General features: G+C 44.2%; 1 protein-coding gene across 2 annotated transcripts in view; it reads right to left on the bottom strand.

Annotated features, from left to right (window-relative positions):
* The window catches only part of LOC115114339 (ephrin type-B receptor 1), a 341,327-nt gene that overhangs the window by 23,964 nt on the left and 298,897 nt on the right, over positions 1-18,466 (bottom strand). Inside the window, exons 10-12 of one of the 2 annotated variants that reach the window (XM_065013371.1) lie at positions 16,311-16,499; positions 11,045-11,292; positions 6,951-7,166 (exon numbers count right to left, since the gene is read on the bottom strand). In XM_065013371.1, coding sequence (XP_064869443.1) covers positions 6,951-7,166; positions 11,045-11,292; positions 16,311-16,499 — 653 coding nt within the window. The remainder of the gene's footprint in view (positions 1-6,950; positions 7,167-11,044; positions 11,293-16,310; positions 16,500-18,466) is intronic. The other variant, XM_065013372.1, reaches the window with a different exon arrangement.

Raw genomic sequence — 18,466 nt, 5'->3', positions numbered from 1 at the left:
ATACAGGCACAGTGCATCCATAGTGCATCCATACAGGCACAGTGCATCCATACAGGCACAGTGCATGCATACAGGCACAGTGCATCCATAGTGCATCCATACAGGCACAGTGCATCCATACAGGCACAGTGCATAAATACAGGCACAGTGCATCCACAGTGCATCCATACAGGCACAGTGCATGCATACAGGCACAGTGCATCCATAGTGCATCCATACAGGCACAGTGCATCCATACAGGCACAGTGCATGCATACAGGCACAGTGCATCCATAGTGCATCCATACAGGCACAGTGCATCCATACAGGCACAGTGCATCCATAGTGCATCCATACAGGCACAGTGCATCCATACAGGCACAGTGCATCCATACAGGCACAGTATGCCCACCTCAGTCATAGATAGCAGCTTGATCTGTCACACATGGCAGGAGTTATAAATCAAGCCATGTTCCCGCTTTGATAGAGGAGTCTGGGTGGACTGAATGGCAACTTTTCTCGAGTTTTTCCGCTTCTTTACTCAGGAATGAGTTCCCCTTAAGTCCCCTGTAACTTTTGCCACATCAATATTTCACACACGTGACAAACAACACAAAAGGCTTTGGGAAACATGCCAGAGGGAGAGAAGGAAAGGAGGAAAGGATGCAAATAGAAAACAAGGAACAAAAACAGAGGGTGGATTGAAGGCAGTGGAGCGGAGAGAGGGAGAATGTCAGTCAGGTCGCGGTGGTTTGATGGATGAGGTATGTTACTGGGCTGTGGGTGACCTCGCCTCTCAACCGCTTGCCCTCTTTGATGCAGCCTCAAAGACACACACACATTCAAGTGTGCGCACACACACAGGCGAGCATGAAGACACACACATACAGTTGAAGTCGGAAGGTTGGAGTCATTAAAACTCGTTTTTCAACCACTCAACAAATTTCTTGTTAACCTCTTCAACCTATGGGGGCGCTATGTCATTATTGGATAAAAAGACGTGCCCGTTTTAAGCGCAATATTTTGTCACAAAAAGATGCTCGACTATGCATGGCATTGACAGCCTTGGAAAGACAACACTCTGACGTTTCCAAAACTGCAAAGATATTATCTGTGAGTGCCCCAGAACTAATGCTACAGGCGAAACCAAGATGAAGTTTCATACTGGAAATGCCCCAGATTCTGAAGGCGCTGTGTTCCAATGTCTCCTTATATGGCTGTCAATGCGCCAGGAATGAGCCTGCCCTTTGTGTCGTTTCTCCAAGGTGTCTGCAGCATTGTGACGTGTTTGTAGGCATATCATTGGAAGATTGACCATAAGAGACTACATTTACCTGGTGTCCCGCCCGGTGTCCTGTGTCGAAATTATTTGCGTAATCTGTAGGTCCATGCGTTCCATTTCTTCAGAAGAGAAAGTCAACTGCCACGAAGGATTTTATCGTCGATAGATATGTGAAAAACACCTTGAGGATTGATTCTAAACATCGGTTTGCCATGTTTCTGTCGATATTATGGAGTTAATTTGGAAAAAAGTTTGCGTTTTAATGACTTAATATATATATATTTTTTTTCCTTACCCAAACGTGATGAACAAAACGGAGCGATTAGTCGACACAAATAATATTTTTTTGTAAAAACGGAACATTTGCTATCTAACTGAGAGTCTCCTCATTGAAAACATCTGAAGTTCTTGAAAGGTAAATTATTTTATTTGAATCGTTTTCTGGTTTTTGTGAAAATGTTGCATGCTGAAAGACAGGCATAATCCTATGCTAGGCTATCAATACTGTTACACAAATGCTTGTTTAGCTATGGTTCAAAAGCATATTTTGAAAATCTGAGATGACAGTGTTGTTAACAAAAGGCTAAGCTTGAGAGCAAATAGATTAATTTCATTTCATTTGCGATTTTCATGAATAGTTAACGTTGTGTTATGCTAATGAGCTTGCGGATAGATTTACACAATCCTGGATACAGGTTTTTTTCGTAGCTAAACGTGACGCAGAAAATGGAGTGATTTGTCCTAAACAAATAATCTTTCAGGAAAAACTGAACATTTGCTATCTGAGAGTCTCCTCATTGAAAACATCCGAAGTTCTTCAAAGGTAAATGATTTTATTTGAATGCTTTTCTGGTTTTTGTGAAAATGTTGCCTGCTGAATGCTAACGCTAAATGCTACGCTAAATGCTACGCTAGCTATCAATACTGTTACACAAATGCTTGTTTTGCAATGGTTGAGAAGCATATTTTGAAAATCTGAGATGACAGTGTTGTTAACAAAAGGCTAAGCTTGAGAGCAAATAGATTAATTTCATTTCATTTGCGATTTTCATGAATAGTTAACGTTGCGTTATGGTAATGAGCTTGAGGCTGTAGTCACGATACCGGATCCGGGTTGGCTCGACGCAAGATGTTTAAAAATATTGTTTTGGTAAGTTGGTTAGGACATCGACTTTGTGCATGACACAAGTAATTCTTACAACAATTGTTTACAGACAGATTATTTCTCTTATAATTCACAGTATCACAATTCCAGTGGGTCAAAAGTTTACATACACTAAGTTGACTGTGCCTCTAAACAGCTTGGAAAATTCCAGAAAATTATGTCATGGCTTTAGAAGCTTCTGATAGGCTAATTGACAACATTTGATTCAATTGGAAGTGTGTGTACCTGTGGATGTATTTCAAGGCCTATCTTCAAACTCAGTACCTCTTCACTTTGGTGCGAAAACAGCAAAGGACCTTGTGAAGATGCTGGAGGAAACATGACCAAAAGTATCTATATCCACATGTACTTTTGGAGAAATGTCCTCTGGTCTGATTTAACAAAAATAGAACTGTTTGGCCATAATGACCATTGTTATGTTTGGAGGAAAAATGGGGAGGCTTGCAAGCCAAAGAACACCATCCCAACCGTAAAGCACGGGGGTGGCAGCATCATGTTGTGGGGATGCTTTGCTGCAGGAGGGACTGGTGCACTTCACAAAATAGATGGCATCATGAGGTTGGACAATTATGTGGATATATTGAAGCAACATCTCAAGACATCAAGTCAGGAAGTTAAAGCTTGGTCACAAATGGGTCTTCCAAATGGACAATGACCACAAGTATACTTATAAAGTTGTGGCAAAATTGCTTAAGGACAACAAAGTCAAGGTATTGGAGTGGCCTTCACGAAGCCCTAACCTCAATCCTATAGAAAATGTGTGGGCAGAACTGAAAAAGCGTGTGCGAGCAAGGAGGCCTACAAACCTGACTCGTTTACACCAGCTCTGTCAGGAGGAATGGGCCAAAATTCTTATTGTGGGAAGCTTGTGGAAGGCTACCAAATACTAATTGAGTGTATGTAAACTTCTGACCCACTGGGAATGTGATGAAAGAAAGAAATGCTGAAATAAATCATTCTCTCTACTATTATTTTGACATTTCACATTCTTAAAATAAAGTGGTGATCCTAACTGACCTAAGACAGGGAATATTTACTAGGATTAAATGTCAGGAATTGTGAAAAACAGAGTTTAAATGTATTTGGCTAAGGTGTATGTAAACTTCCGACTTCAACTGTATATCACGATATCATATTCAAATAAGTTAAGTTTATATTCATGTTTACCAATATTGATACCAGTTACATTTGGATCCTGTCTAATTCTTTCTGCAAGCGGTTAAATTGCCAGTGCAAACAGGAAGTGGGGACATTTCTAAAGCAATTTCATCAGATAATGTATTATTTGTGTAGATGCTTCAGGGCATTTATATCATATTTTTATTTAAATGTATTATTTCAACTGGAAATAAGCCTAAAAAAAGCCCCTTTCCTTGTGGTGGCAGGCGAAATGTACCCAGTTGTCAGAATTTTCTGGGGACTTCGGGTCCCCACAAGGATAGTAAAACTAAACCAAACACACACACACAACACATCATACATTAAACAGGCACTCTGCCTGTCATTCCTTTGAGCCACTGGTTCTTCCAGGGAAAATATGTGATGAAATAGAAGTGAAAAGATGGATGGACAGATAGAAGGATAGATAGATGGACTGATGTGAAATTCATGGCCCGCAGAGCGTCTAAAAATCAATTCTGTCTTCCGTAAGGTCACACAGGTCATCCCTCTCCACTCGCAGTGAGGGCAGCATCCTGAAGAAGTGCATGCTGGGAGTAATTACCCACAACCAAACACAGTGCTGAAGCGGGACAATAGCTGTAGAAAGAAGAAGAGAAAGAAGGTAAAAGTCGACGTCTGTAAACGTCTGTAGTCAACGTTTTGTTTTGATGCCCGTCAAAGTGATCTTTAATCGTCAGACGGTTTGACTGGCATGGTTCAACCAAGTCAAGTTAGCAAGTTGGTCTTAAACCATGTGCTGGTAAAAACATTACAACTGTATCACCAAAGCCGAAATAAAGAGATTACCTTTAGCGACCATGCAGCAAACATTTGAGGGAAAATGTGTTTCTCTACCCCCTGCTTCGATAGCCACTCTGGCCCCTGCGTGAGTGCCAACCCCAGGGTTAACACCATGTAATTAACAGTATGTCCGCCAGCACCTTCCCCAGCACCACTCTGGAAGCTAGGTAATTGGTGCCCTCCGAAATGGTGGGGAAACATCACAAAGGAAGGAGAGAAAGGAAAATAAGGTGATTCATTTTGCAGGAGGAGGAGGTCGATGGCGACGTATATCACAGCACGTTGGCGGAATTTAATTTCCCTGATTCCCTCGGCCTCCACAAGCCGCGCTGGCCTCGCTCCATGATTGCTTTGGCATTCTGCGTTCACCTCGTAACCGGCGGAGGGAGGACAGCGAGTGAAGGGCGCTGCCATGGCGGCTTGGCAGCAAGCATAGCTTAATTAAAGGAAGATGTGAGGGACCCAAGGACCCCGATTCTATCCACAACGTCTCCGCTGTGGATAGAGAATATTCCCAGAACGTTCCCCAGGAGAGTGGATTAGAATGGAGGGTCAGGACCCAGCTAGTGACAAGACACAGTAAGGTCAAGCGGAACGCTAGGAGAGACTTGTGTTACTCTGGTGTGCTTATGGACGGAGTGCAAATAGCCGTTTCTGTATATGTGTTATATGGCAGAACTCTCATGACATATAGGCCCTATCATTAGGAATACCTGGGTTGGGTAAAGGTTAAGCACAAAAAAACAGCTGGTGTGAAAAGTACTGTCATTGTATAGTACCTTTCTAACGTCCAAGACAAATGTCCCCTTGTAGACAATAAGGTAGATCCTAAAGCCTATATCTATCTATTTTTCTAACTCTTATCGCCAGTATAAAACCCATGAGATACATCATCTCATTTTCAAGGGGTCTTGTATACTGTACATGAAACAACTAAACATCAAGAACACTAAACAATAATCCAATCCACAACATCTAACCCCCTTCGTGGCATCAGCGAGATTGACAGCTGACAACAGAAGGTGTGCTTGTCTTTGTTGTTTCAGCAGGGCTTAACCACAGGGGTCACAGAGACCCAGGTCTTCCTTCCTAGTGGGCAATTAACTTCCCAAACCCATATCACCCTTCCTGTTCACGCCTAAGACAACCTGTCAATCAACCTCCTTTCCGGGTATCTCAGTGTTCACAGACAGACAGACACACACACACACACACAGTCTGGAACACACACACACATACAGACTCAGTCACACACTGCGCATCCACACACACACACACACACACACACACACACACACACACACACACACACGCTGTTGAGTTCTAATAATAATACTCTTCTGACTGAAGGAAGACGTGGGATTGTACTGTTGTTATCATGTCCTTGATTTCACAAAGAACACCTATGTTTAGATACATAAGAACTCATTTTAGTCTTCTATTTTTATACTACCTTGATACCTGACTCATGATTCCTATGTTAAGATGCCTTAGAACCTCTATATTTAGAACATTTTTGTGTTTGATCGTTGACGACTCACTCACTATTAGAAAAGAAGGCCCTATCTAGAACCTAAAATGGTTTTTCGACTGTCCCCATAGGAGAATCCTTTGATAAAACCTTTTTGGTTCCAGGTTTAATCCTTTTGGGTTCCATGAACGACCCTTTCCACAGAGGGTTCTACATGGAACCCAAAAGGGTTCTACCTGAAACCAAAAATGGTTATCCTATGGGGACAGCCGAAGAACCCTTTTGGAACCCTTTTTTCTAAGAATGTGCAGTGGAATTATATGTATTTCCTCATGTAAATATAAATAATTTTCCAAAAGTTTACCTCACTAAAGAAGGGACTCTGCACCAGGCCGACTGTATTCCCTCCAAACTGTCAGGAGAAACCAAATAATAAACCACTACATATATCCAACTAATTAGCAGATTCAAATGAAAGTCAATGCAGGGCACACAGTCGGCTACACTAACGTTGGCGACTAATAATTACAGATCTGTTCCTCTGTGGTGTTAATTAGGGCACAAACCCTTCCATGATGCCCGAGAAATAATAGAATCTGTCAGTTTAAGGGTCTGGGATGCCCTTTCAGTTTGCATGCATCCTACGCATCCCAATGAGAAAGGGGCCTTCCCCTAAGTCTGCATGTCTCTGCACTAATGAAGATGTGACAGTACTGCTGCGTGTCTAGCGGGAAGAGGGAGGAGAGAAGGCTTGTGGAATGTTAAAGAGAAGAGACAGAGGTTGAGTTGAGGTGAGGGAGAGTGATGAAGAGGACTGAAAGGAAATGCCTGAGAGATGGCCGCACAAACTGTTGTAGTTCTTTAGATGTAGCATTTACCCCTACTGTACTCAAGCAGTCCTACACACACACACATGCACACGCACGCACACATGCACAAACAAAAAAGAGACATATCAGTTTCCCTGTTCTACATTGCTTGTTTTCAGCGAGTTGCTATGAACATTGCTGGCGACCTACCTGTCCACGTCAAAGTGTAAAGGTAGGAAAACATCAGAACAAAACACTCGGAGAGTAGCTAGTAGGACATACCAGAGAGCTGGTGTAGGAGGGATCAGAGGTATCGTCCTGGAGATAGCGCGACAGCCCGAAGTCAGACACTTTGCAGACCAGGTTGCTGTTTACCAGGATGTTGCGGGCGGCCAGGTCTCTATGGACGTAGTTCATCTCAGAGAGGTACTTCATGCCCGCCGCGATGCCCCTCATCATGCCCACCAGCTGGATCACGGTGAACTGACCGTCGTTTTGCTGCAGGAGAGAAGAGATGGAGAGTGAGAGAAAGAAACAGATAAATGAGGATCGTTAGTGTCATTACCGTTGTCGGTATTGTGATTGCCGCCATTTTCTCTTGCTGCAGAGAAAGGAGAAGACGACGGCCATATCAAAACAAACGTTTAATTTGCAGGCCTTTTCCGCTGAGATGTTGACAATAAACAAGCAATTCTTCACTGATTCCTACACTATTTGACAGCATTAGGCATTGAGGTGTGTCGACCAGACACGGTTGTATTCGATTGCATGGTTCTATTTGATAGCAATGCAATTGATTTGACAACCGCAACGACATGACACGAACACAGGCACATTCTGCATGCTATGCCACATATTCTGTGTCATATTACGTAAAGCTAACATTGTCCTGACACGGAGAGTGTCTGTGCTGAAAATTCCGCTGGGATCTCGCTCCCAGATTAGAAAACCCTGCGGATGCATCTGTGACACCACAGCCAGGAAGTAAGGGTAAACTTTTGTACGAGGGTACAAGATCTGCCGTCAGACATATGTACAATGTTCCATGTGACAAACAGCCTAACCTGATACCTATCTGAGCGCGACCTACTTCTGCACGACAGAAAACCTTTAAAACCTTTAAGCCTTACGCTTAAAGTGGTTTGTTCTTTAGATTTGTACTTTTACACTAGCAGCTATTGACACAGTCCCTGACAGCCCTTGTCTTGCATCTCATCGCCTATTTTATATCAAAAGGAAAGAGTATTCTTTTTGATTCCCAAATTGGATTCTCCGATCACGATCCTACCAAAACTAGTTGTTAGAGGATGTTGTAAAAATGGCACATTGTCCATCACTGTGGGTAACACACACACACACACGGCGGAGCTCTCTCCCCAAACACTTCCTAGTTCCTCCCCGTGTCTCCAATGCTCCGAGGAGCTTTGAACCCGACACACACTAACAAATAAGAGGGTAGGGTAAGATCGATGGGAACACAAGTCAGATGTGGCGGCTAGCAAAGCCAACTTCAAAGGGTCCCTTTAAACCAGCAGTAGATCAAAGTGAAGAGGAAAACCAATCCATGAGATGGAGGAAGAAGGGAAGGAGAGAAAAAAAGGCTTGAATATTGATTAAGCTGTACACTCGCTCGTTCCTTACCAGCTACAAAAGAGTGAGGGGATAGTTCATTAAGAGCTTGGGGCATGAGTGGAGAAATTAAATGAAGACGGAAGTTGGCTATTTCAGGAAGTCTTCGATGAGGAGAATGATGGAATTGTGTTCGGTTCATTTTCAAATCTTCTGGAGTTACACAGAGGTCTCTATTTTCAGCTGGTGTGAAGGAGGGGCAATGGCATTTTCCAGCCCTAAAGCTTTCTAAAGGTTTGGCAATTTACCTGTGACCATTTCATGCATCTCTAAAGGGACTTTTTAAGACCCAGAAGAAGCAGATCTTAACGGTAGTGCAGTTGATGATGGCATGGGTTTTGAGAGCAGGAGCTCAGCCTATCTAGCCATGACGCACAGGGCACAGGGGAAGAGAGATGTTGCTTTTGTGCCAGTGAATCTCGTATTAAGAAACATAAAAAAAAACAATTGGTTTCCCCCCCATTTAATTTGATTAAAAACCAAGCATAGCCTACCCTCCCTTTAATCAACGCTGGTTTAGCAGTTTCGCATAGGTCTGTCTTTTTATGCTGGCCATTATCCAAGTAGCCTATGAATAAAGGGCTCTACTGAGAGTTATACTGGTGCTACTGAGAGAGTCTACTGGTCAACTGAGAGTGCTTTGACATATTTTGGAGGCTTGTGCCCTCATGCTTTTTCATTATTCACAATTTACATACCTGCATACCTTAATTTCACTTGATTGGCTGTCCATCCCCATGTTCATCCCCATGTGCATCCCCATTCCCCTAGTCTGATTACCAAAGACACGTTCCACCAAACTATTCAATCCTATAACACCATACCATGGGCTGATCTTTTGAGAATCTGCCTCGCACATAGGCAACAATACAATTGACAGGAGCCTAGTTTTTTGTATAGACGTGTGGATGTTATGTGTAAAGTGCACACGTAGGCCTTAGAACGAGAGAAGCGATAGAACGAGAGAAGCGATTCATGAGGTCATGCTTCTGACCCCATCCTGTTTAGAAACATTGTTGTTTTAAAAAAACTGATTGCTTGTTTTCCGTTTTCATATCAAGCCCTTCATAGGCTACCCTTACCCTAGGACCCGGCTACTAAGGCTGGTTCAACAGCAATGCTGTCGTGCCTTTTTTTTTAATCCTTCCTGGTCTTGCAACGTAGTCTATCCATAAAAGGTGTTTAAATGGTCTATTCGTCAGAGGGTCTTGAATTGAAAATATACTGCACATCCTAAATCAGACACACATTTGCATACTTCATTTCAATTGTTCAAGTATCCATCCCTATCTCCAAAGAGCGCCTCTCATCCGGTTACCAAATAAGCACTTCAAACATATTTGAATGACTCAGTCCTATAGTGCAGCATCAATGGTAGGCAGAGGCTATATTTCGCTTATTGAGATTTTGTGTCACACATACAATACAATTTAGCCTAGTATTGTCATTTGAGGAGGACTGCGATGAGTAAAGACATATAGACTAGGCTCGTTTCAGTCAATTACAACAATGTTGACTGCCAACATTCCAAACATAGTCTATTGATAAAATACTGGATGTGTTCATTTGTTTTACTGTTGCTATTACTCCTTACTATAGCCTATGCTATTAGATAAGTTGTAGAATTAATCAACAATGTACCAGGACAAGAATATTCCAGCCGAATTGGAGTTGATGACAATGCAAAGACCATCAATAATCTACGGAACTTGAGACAAACACATGCAGTATTAAGCCATGGAACGCATTGATTGGCCAGTGAGTGGCCAAGCCCTCGTCACACCTGCAACAGGTTTATTAATCAAAGCCCAAAATATTTCTGACACACCCTCAGACCTATAGCGCTACTGGCAGCGCTTAGATCATGGTTCCTGCAACTGAAGGCCCGTGGAACGAATTTGGTTTTATTTGGCCCCCACAAGTTTTCTGTGGAATTTTCATTGTTGGACATAAAAGACTATAAAAACACCAGGAAATCAGCTCCAAGTGATTTTAACTTAAGAAATCTGTTCCCAATTATTCCCACGCATAATATAGAGACACGTGATCATATACAAATGTAAGCAAGGTTTGAAATGATGGTTTTAGTCAAAGATATCTCTTTGGGCTTCTTGCGGTCAATTTGCGGTCTACAAATGATTTGTAATTATACAATCCACTCCAGGAAAAAAAATCGTCCAGCAACTGAATCTAGTTGATGATCCCTGGCTTAGATTAACCATTGCGTTAGGTTCGTTATAAATAGAGCTCAGTGATCTCTAATCCTAAACCCTATTCTTGGCGGTAGAACTCTTTGGATGCAGAACATTGCCATGGCCCATGAACTGCATGTTTATTGCAGTCACAAATGTTCTGCATTATATATCATCATCTCTAACTCCATGTGCGTTTTGTCAATCCACAAACAAGCTGCAATGCACCAGTGCAGTCTTAGTGCAACATACATCATCATATATGTGAATAGCCAATTATGTAAATTATTACCACAGTATAACAGTTCTATAAAGATACTATAAAAAGAGATGGTAAACTGTGTTAATAAATGATTAATTAGGCATAGTGGACTGAAAACCCTCCATATTCCTGGGGCTATGGTCATAAAGTGGCTCAAAGTGGGAGTGCTGATCTAGAATCAGTTTTGCCTTTTAAATCATAATGAATTAGATTACATGTACAGGGAGACCAGCTGATCTTAGAGCAGCTCTTCTACTCTAAGATGCTTGATACACACATTCCCCATAACTCACCCTCAGGAAGGAATCAAGGGCCCCGTTCTCCATAAACTCTGTGACGATCATGACTGGCCGACTCTTGGTAACCACGCCCTCAAGTCTGATGATGTTGGGGTGGTCAAACTGTCCCATGATTGACGCCTCGGACAGGAAGTCCCGCCTCTGCTTCTCAACGTATCCTGCCTTCAGGGTCTTAATGGCCACGTAGATCTCCCTCTTGCCTGGGAGCTTCAGACGTCCCTTGTACACCTCACCAAACTCACCTGGGGGAGAGAGTGTGGTGGTTATAGCGCTAGATCAACAATCTAGAGAGATCAAGTATTAGACCTTGAGATTTCGGTAAATAGGAATCCATTAGATTGTGCTAGTGCAAGACCTTAAAACTGGCTCAATAAACTATCATTGACCACGGATCCTACACAACTTGCATGTTGAACCATAGGTAACAAGCAGTGTTTTCACTAATCAAAACCACACTACATGACCAAGAGTATGTGGACACCTGCTCGTCCAAAATCTCAATCCAAAATCATGGGCATTAATAAGGAGCTTGTCCCCCCTTTGCTGCTATAACAGCGTCCACTCTTCTGGTAAGGCTTTCCACTAGAACATTTCTGTAGGGACTTGCTTCCATTTAGCCACAAGCGCATTGCTGAGGTCGAGCACTGATGTTAGACAATAAGGCCTGGCTCACAGTCAACGTTTCAATTCATCCTAGAGGTGTTTGATGGAGTTGAGGTCAAGGCCGTGTGCAGTCAAGTTCTTCCACACCGATCTAGAACATACCATTTCTGTATGTACCTCGCTTTGTGCATGGGGGCATTGTCATGCTGAAACAGGAAAGGGCCCCCCCAAAACTATTGCCAAAAGTTGGAAGTGCATAATTGTCTAGAATGTCACTGTATGCAGTAGCATTAAAGATTTCCTTTCACTCGAACTAAGGGACCAAGCCCGAGGCCATTATTCCTCCTCCACCAAACTTTACAGTTGGCAATATTCATTCTCTTGGGATCCGCCAAACCCAGATTTGTCCATCAGACTGCCAGATGATGAAGCGTGATTCATAACTCCAGAGAACGTGTTTCCACTGCTCCAGAGTCCAATGGCAGCGAGCTTTACACCACCCCAGCTGACGCTTGGCATTGCGTATGGTGATATTAGGCTTGTGTGCGGCTGCTCAAACATAGAAACCCATTTCATGAAGCTCCTGACGAACAGTTATTGTGCTGACGTTGCTTCCTGAGGCAGTTTGGAACTCGGTAGTGATTGTTGCAACTGAGGACAGACCATTTTTACGCGCTATGTGCTTCAGCACTCGGCGGTTGCGTTCTGTGAGCTTGTGTGACCTTCCACTTCTCAGCTGAGCCGCTGTTGCTCCTAGACGTTTCCACTTCACAACAACAGCACTTACAGTTGACCGGGGCAGCTCTAGCAGGGCAGATAATTGACAAAAAAGGTGGCATCCTTAGACGGTGCCACGTTGAAAGTCACTGAGCTCTTCAATGTTTGTCTATGGAGATTGCATGGCTATGTGCTTGATTTTTTTATACACCTTTCACCAACGGGTGTGGCTGAAATAGCCGAATCCACAAATTTGTACTTTTGTATATACAGTTGAAGTCGTAAGTTTACATACGCCGTAGCCAAATACATTTAAACTCAGTTTTTCACGATTCCTGACATTTAATCCTAGTAAAAATTCCCTGTCTTAGGTCAGTTAGGATCACCCCTTCATTTTAAGAATGTGAAATGTCAGAATAATAGTAGAGAGAATGATGATTTCAGTTTTTATTTATTTCATCACATTCCCAGTGGGTCAGAAGTTTACATACACTCAATTAGTATTTGGTAGCATTGCCTTTAAATTGTTGAACTTGGGTCAAACGTTTCGGGTAGCCTTCCACAAGCTTCCCACAATAAGAATTTTGGCCCATTCCTCCTGACAGAGCTGATGTAACTGAGTCAGGTTTGTAGGCCTCCTTGCTCGTAGATGCTTTTTTAGTTCTGCCCACACATTTTCTATAGGATTGAGGTCAGGGCTTTGTGATGGCCACTCCAATACCTTGTTGTCCTTAAGCCATTTTGCCACAACTTTGGAAGTATGCTTGGGATCATTGTCCATTTGGAAGACCCATTTGCAACCAAGCTTTAACTTCCTGACTGATGTCTTGAGATGTTGCTTCAATATATCTACATAATTTTCCAACCTCATGATGCCATCTATTTTGTGAAGTGCACCAGTCCCTCTTGCAGCAAAGCACCCCCACGACATGATGCTGCCACCCCCGTGCTTCACGGTTGGGATGGTGTTCTTCGGCTTGCAAGCCTCCCCATTTTTCCTCCAAACATAACGATGGTCATTATGGCCAAACAGTTCTATTTTTGTTTCATCAGCCCAGAGGACATTTCTCCAAAAAGTACAATCTTTGTCCCCATGTGCAGTTGCAAACCGTAGTCTGGCTTTTTTATGGCGGCTTTGGAGCAGTAGCTTCTTCCTTGCTGAGCGGCCTTTCAGGTTATGTAGATATAGGACCCGTTTTACTGTGGATATAGATGCTTTTGTGCCTGTTTCCTCCATCATCTTCACAAGGTCCTTTGCCGTTGTTCTGGGATTGATTTGCACTTTTCGCACCAAAGTACGTTTATCTCTAAGAGACGGAAGGCATCTCCTTCCTGACCGGTATGACGGCTGCGTGGTCCCATGGTGTTTATACTTGCGTACTATTGTCTGTACAGATGAACGTGGTACCTTCAGGTGTTTTTGCTCCCAAGGATGAACCAGACTTGTGGAGGTCGAAAGAAAATGAATTCTGAGGTCTTGACTGATTTCTTTAGATTTTCCCATGATGTCATGGGAAACATGTCCACAGGTACACCTCCAATTGACTCAAAGTATGGCAATTAGCCTATCAGAAGCTTCTAAAGCCATGACATCATTTTCTGGAATTTTTCAAGCTGTTTAGAGGCACAGTCAACTTAGTGTATGTAAACTTCTGACCCATTGGAATTGTGATACAGTGAGTTATAAGTACGAAGGGCTATATAAATAAATTTGATTTGATTTGATTTGATACAGTGAGTTATAAGTGAAATAATCTGTCTGTAATCAATTGTTGGAAAAATTGCTTGTGTCATGCACGAAGCAGATGTCCTAAACAACTTGCTAAAATTCTACTTTGTTAACAAGACATTTGTGGAGTGGTTGAAAAACGAGTTTTAATGACTCCAACCTAAGTGTATGTAAACTTCCGACTTCAACTCTATAGTGTAATTTTTGTATTTGTGATACTGATCAACAGTGTGGCTATCTTGTTCCACAGCAGCTCAGAATCTGGGGAGGAAATTCATCAATAGAATCTAAAAGAATAACAACTAAACAAATTCACAGTAAATATTTCCATTCCTTGATTACTCATCATGCTGCAGGCATCCTGTGGCGATCTCACACCACAAATAAACAAAAAAACAATCCCCCTTTCCTTCCCCTCCTCCATCTCCCTCTTTCCTTCCCCACCTCCATCTCCCCCTTTCCTTCCCCACCTCCATCTCCCCCTTTCCTTCCCCTCCTCCATCTCCCCCTTTCCTTCCCCTCCTCCATCTCCCTCTTTCCTTCCCTCCTCCATCTCCCCTTTCCTTCCCCTCCTCCATCTCCCTCTTTCCTTCCCCACCTCAATCTCCCACTTTCCTTCCCCTCCTCCATCTCCCCCTTTCCTTCCCCTCCTCCATCTCCCTCTTTCCTTCCCCACCTCCATCTCCCCTTTCCTTCCCTCCTCCATCTCCCCCTTTCCTTCCCCTCCTCCATCTCCTCCTGTCCTTCCCCTCCTCCATCTCCCCCTTTCCTTCCCCTCCTCCATCTCCTCCTGTCCTTCCCCACCTCCATCTCCCCCTTTCCTTCCCCACCTCAATCTCCCCTTTCCTTCCCCTCCTCCATCTCCCCTTTCCTTCCCCTCCTCCATCTCCCCCTTTCCTTCCCCTCCTCCATCTCCCCTTTCCTTCCCTCCTCCATCTCCCTCTTTCCTTCCCCTCCTCCATCTCCCCTTTCCTTCCCCTCCTCAATCTCCCCCTTTCCATCTCCCTCTTTCCTTCCCCTCCTCCATATCCCCCTTTCCTTCCCCACCTCCATCTCCCCCTTTCCTTCCCCTCCTCCATCTCCCCTATCCTTCCCCTCCTCAATCTCCCCCTTTCCTTCCTCTCCTCCATCTCCCCCTATCCTTCCCCTCCTCCATCTCCCCCTTTCCTTCCCCTCCTCCATCTCCCCTATCCTTCCCCTCCTCAATCTCCCCCTTTCCTTCCTCTCCTCCATCTCCCCCTATCCTTCCCCTCCTCCATCTCCCCCTTTCCTTCCCCACCTCAATCTCCCCCTTTCCTTCCCCTCCTCCATCTCCCCTTATCCTTCCCCTCCTCCATCTCCCCCTTTCCTTCCCCTCCTCCATCTTCCCCTATCCTTCCCCTCCTCCATCTCCCCTTTCCTTCCCCTCCTCCATATCCCCCTTTCCTTCCCCTCCTCCATCTCCCCCTTTCCTTCCCCTCCTCCATCTCCCCCTTTCCTTCCCCTCCTCCATCTCCCCCTTTCCTTCCCCACGTCCATCTCCCCTTTCCTTCCCCTCCTCCATCTCCCTATCCTTCCCCACCTCAATCTCCCCATTTCCTTCCCCTCCTCCATCTCCCCCTTTCCTTCCCTCCTCCATCTCCCCCTTTCCTTCCCCACCTCCATCTCCCCCTTTCCTTCCCCTCCTCCATCTCCCCCTTTCCTTCCCCTCCTACATCTCCCCATCCTTCCCCACCTCCATCTCCCCCTATCCATCTCCCCTATCCTTCCCTCACACTGTGTTTCCGATCATGCAGTGTGTCCCAGCCAGACCATGGGAGTCTATTCCAGTCCTTGTCTCATTAGCCTGCATGGTGTTATTTTAGTCTCCGTATGAATCAACACACATCAGCATGTCCTCCATACAGTCAACAAGGTCTGGCCTGGCTCACTGAGGAAGGACATGTCCCGAGAGAGAGGTACAGGGACTGGGATGCTATTGGCTAAAGCTATTTCTGCTGCTATCTAGCTAAGGGACAGCAGATGACCTGCAGTATATTCTACTCAGAAGCGAGCATGTCAAATACCTGCAATGTAACATTGGTAAGGAGGTTGGAAGAGGTCAGTGGCAAAATACTGTATATTTGCACACATAAATAAATATTGACACACAAAGATATCCAACACACAACTGCAGCCCCCCCTCTACACACACCTCCACATCCACTCACACACACATTCATTCACATTTACCTGCACCAATGACCTCTTCGATCTTGACGGTGGACACATCGATCTCCTTGGCGAACTCCCGGACGGCCTCGTTGGGGTCCTCGTAGGTAAAGGGGTCGATGTAGATCTTCATCCCCGGAGAGCCTGAGAAGTGGGTCGGGCAGCCCAGTGGGGAGGTGCAGTTAGACATGTCGGCTCTCAGGGAGAGCTCTAGAACCAATCAGAGTGGCCAGTGAACAATCCAGAATAGAGTAAAGGCTTTGTACATGGATGGTGTTTTGGTGGTGAAATGGGAAATGGATGAATATTGAAATATGTCCATATGTCCACACAGTATGTCATATGTTGTTATGTCCACGATGCATATGACAGCAAAGTGCAATGGAACAAAAAAAAAAAACCTGTGCATCACATTAATCCAACTCTCAAAAGGTTCAAATGCATTAGTAAAATGAATTATTTTTCTTTGGGTGGAGGCGAACAAGCAAGCATGTGTGAATGGATTTGAATTACAATAATTACAGTGAAGTCCATTAAGGCTATACTGTTTGCTCCCTATAGAATTGAGAGAAATAGAGAGACAGAGAAAGAGAGACACACACAGACAAATCGAGAGAGATAAAGCGAGAGAGAACAAAAGAACGCGCGCGCGAGAGAGAAAAATGCAGACAGATTTCTTTCGTTCCCCCTCACTCCCTTCCTCTCTGCCCTTTGATAGCGGAGGAACCAATTTCCCCACCGCCTCTCCCCATAGGAGCTCATAAACTGATAAACCTGCCTCGCTATCAAGCGTCTCAGATAGGTGAGTACAGTTCACTGTCTGGGAATGTCTGGGAATGGAGGATCACTTGGCTTGGGGCGTAGTGAGAATCATATTCAACACATGCAATGACAAGACAGAATATGTGTCTGAAATGCCAACCTATCTGCTATATCTTGTACTACATCTGACAAGAGCTACATGGGACAGCCGCATACTAGGGCTCTGGCCAAAAGTGATGCGCTATATAGGGAATAGGGTGTCATTTGAGATGCAGATAAAGACAGACCCCAAATTCCATCCCAACCCTTCAAGAGAGCTGATTCTCTCAAAGACATTGATTGCCACTCAGACTGATTTTTACAATATGGCAACCATGATTGAAATGAACCCATCCTCTCCTCACAAACCTCATTCATCTACATTACATGCAGCACATAGGCTAAGCAGAGTCTCGAGTGGCTGAGGACTGGCTGAGAGGGGGATAGGAAGGACAGGATCTAGTCAAGGAGGGGCTTAAGGCACTTTACCTATAGCCCTTGGCTGGAAGCCCTGTCTTGTTAGTACACTCATTACCTTGAACCCTGCCTCTGTGGAATTGCTTATTAGAGACTCCATAGAGATTGGATTACAGCTAATCAATGAGAGGGCTGAGAGCTCTGCATTCTATAATGACATTCTGGACATGTGTGTGGCTGAAATAAGGGCAGTAATACTGATAGGCACATCTCAGGAATCGGAGGCCTGGTAAACACAAAAGTAAATAGGAATGCATACACACGTATACACCACAGGAAGTTGGTGGCACCTTAACTGGGGAGGACAGGTTGGTGGTAATGGCTGGAGAGGAATGAGTGGAATGCCATTCTATTCGCACCGTTCCAGACATTATTATGTGGCGTCCTCCCCTCAGCAGCCTCCACTGGTATACACATGCAAACATATGCACACGCGCACACACACATACCCACGCACAAACTTGAATCCATTGCCTTTTTCCATATTCCACAGAGCCGAGTCCACTTTCATGTATAATTGAATTAGCTAACCGCTTATCTCCTCTCCTCTCTCTGGTAAAGCCCTGTTCAACTCGGACACATCTTTTAATTGCCCACCGATACAAAATAAATCCGAGCCTTAATATTTCATGGCTCCTTGATCTGTGCGTACGGGCCAAAGTGCATCCAAACCACCAGGTTTATTTTTTACCCAGTTATAACACAACAAGGCCCATTGGGAGAGGGGGGAGAGAGGAAGGAGAGAGAGTTAGAGAGAGAGAGAGAGGGGGAGAGAGCGAGAGAGAGAAAGAGAGAGAGAGAACTATAACTAACAGCTCATGACACAAATGTGGCTCAAAAGTGCACCTAAACTAATATACTTCCTAGCGCCATAATGTACATTCGCTACAGGCAACACA

This window comes from Oncorhynchus nerka, linkage group LG9b, assembly GCF_034236695.1.
Source record: "Oncorhynchus nerka isolate Pitt River linkage group LG9b, Oner_Uvic_2.0, whole genome shotgun sequence".
Classification (NCBI taxonomy): domain Eukaryota; kingdom Metazoa; phylum Chordata; class Actinopteri; order Salmoniformes; family Salmonidae; genus Oncorhynchus; species Oncorhynchus nerka.
This window is presented reverse-complemented; position numbering and strand designations above follow the sequence as displayed.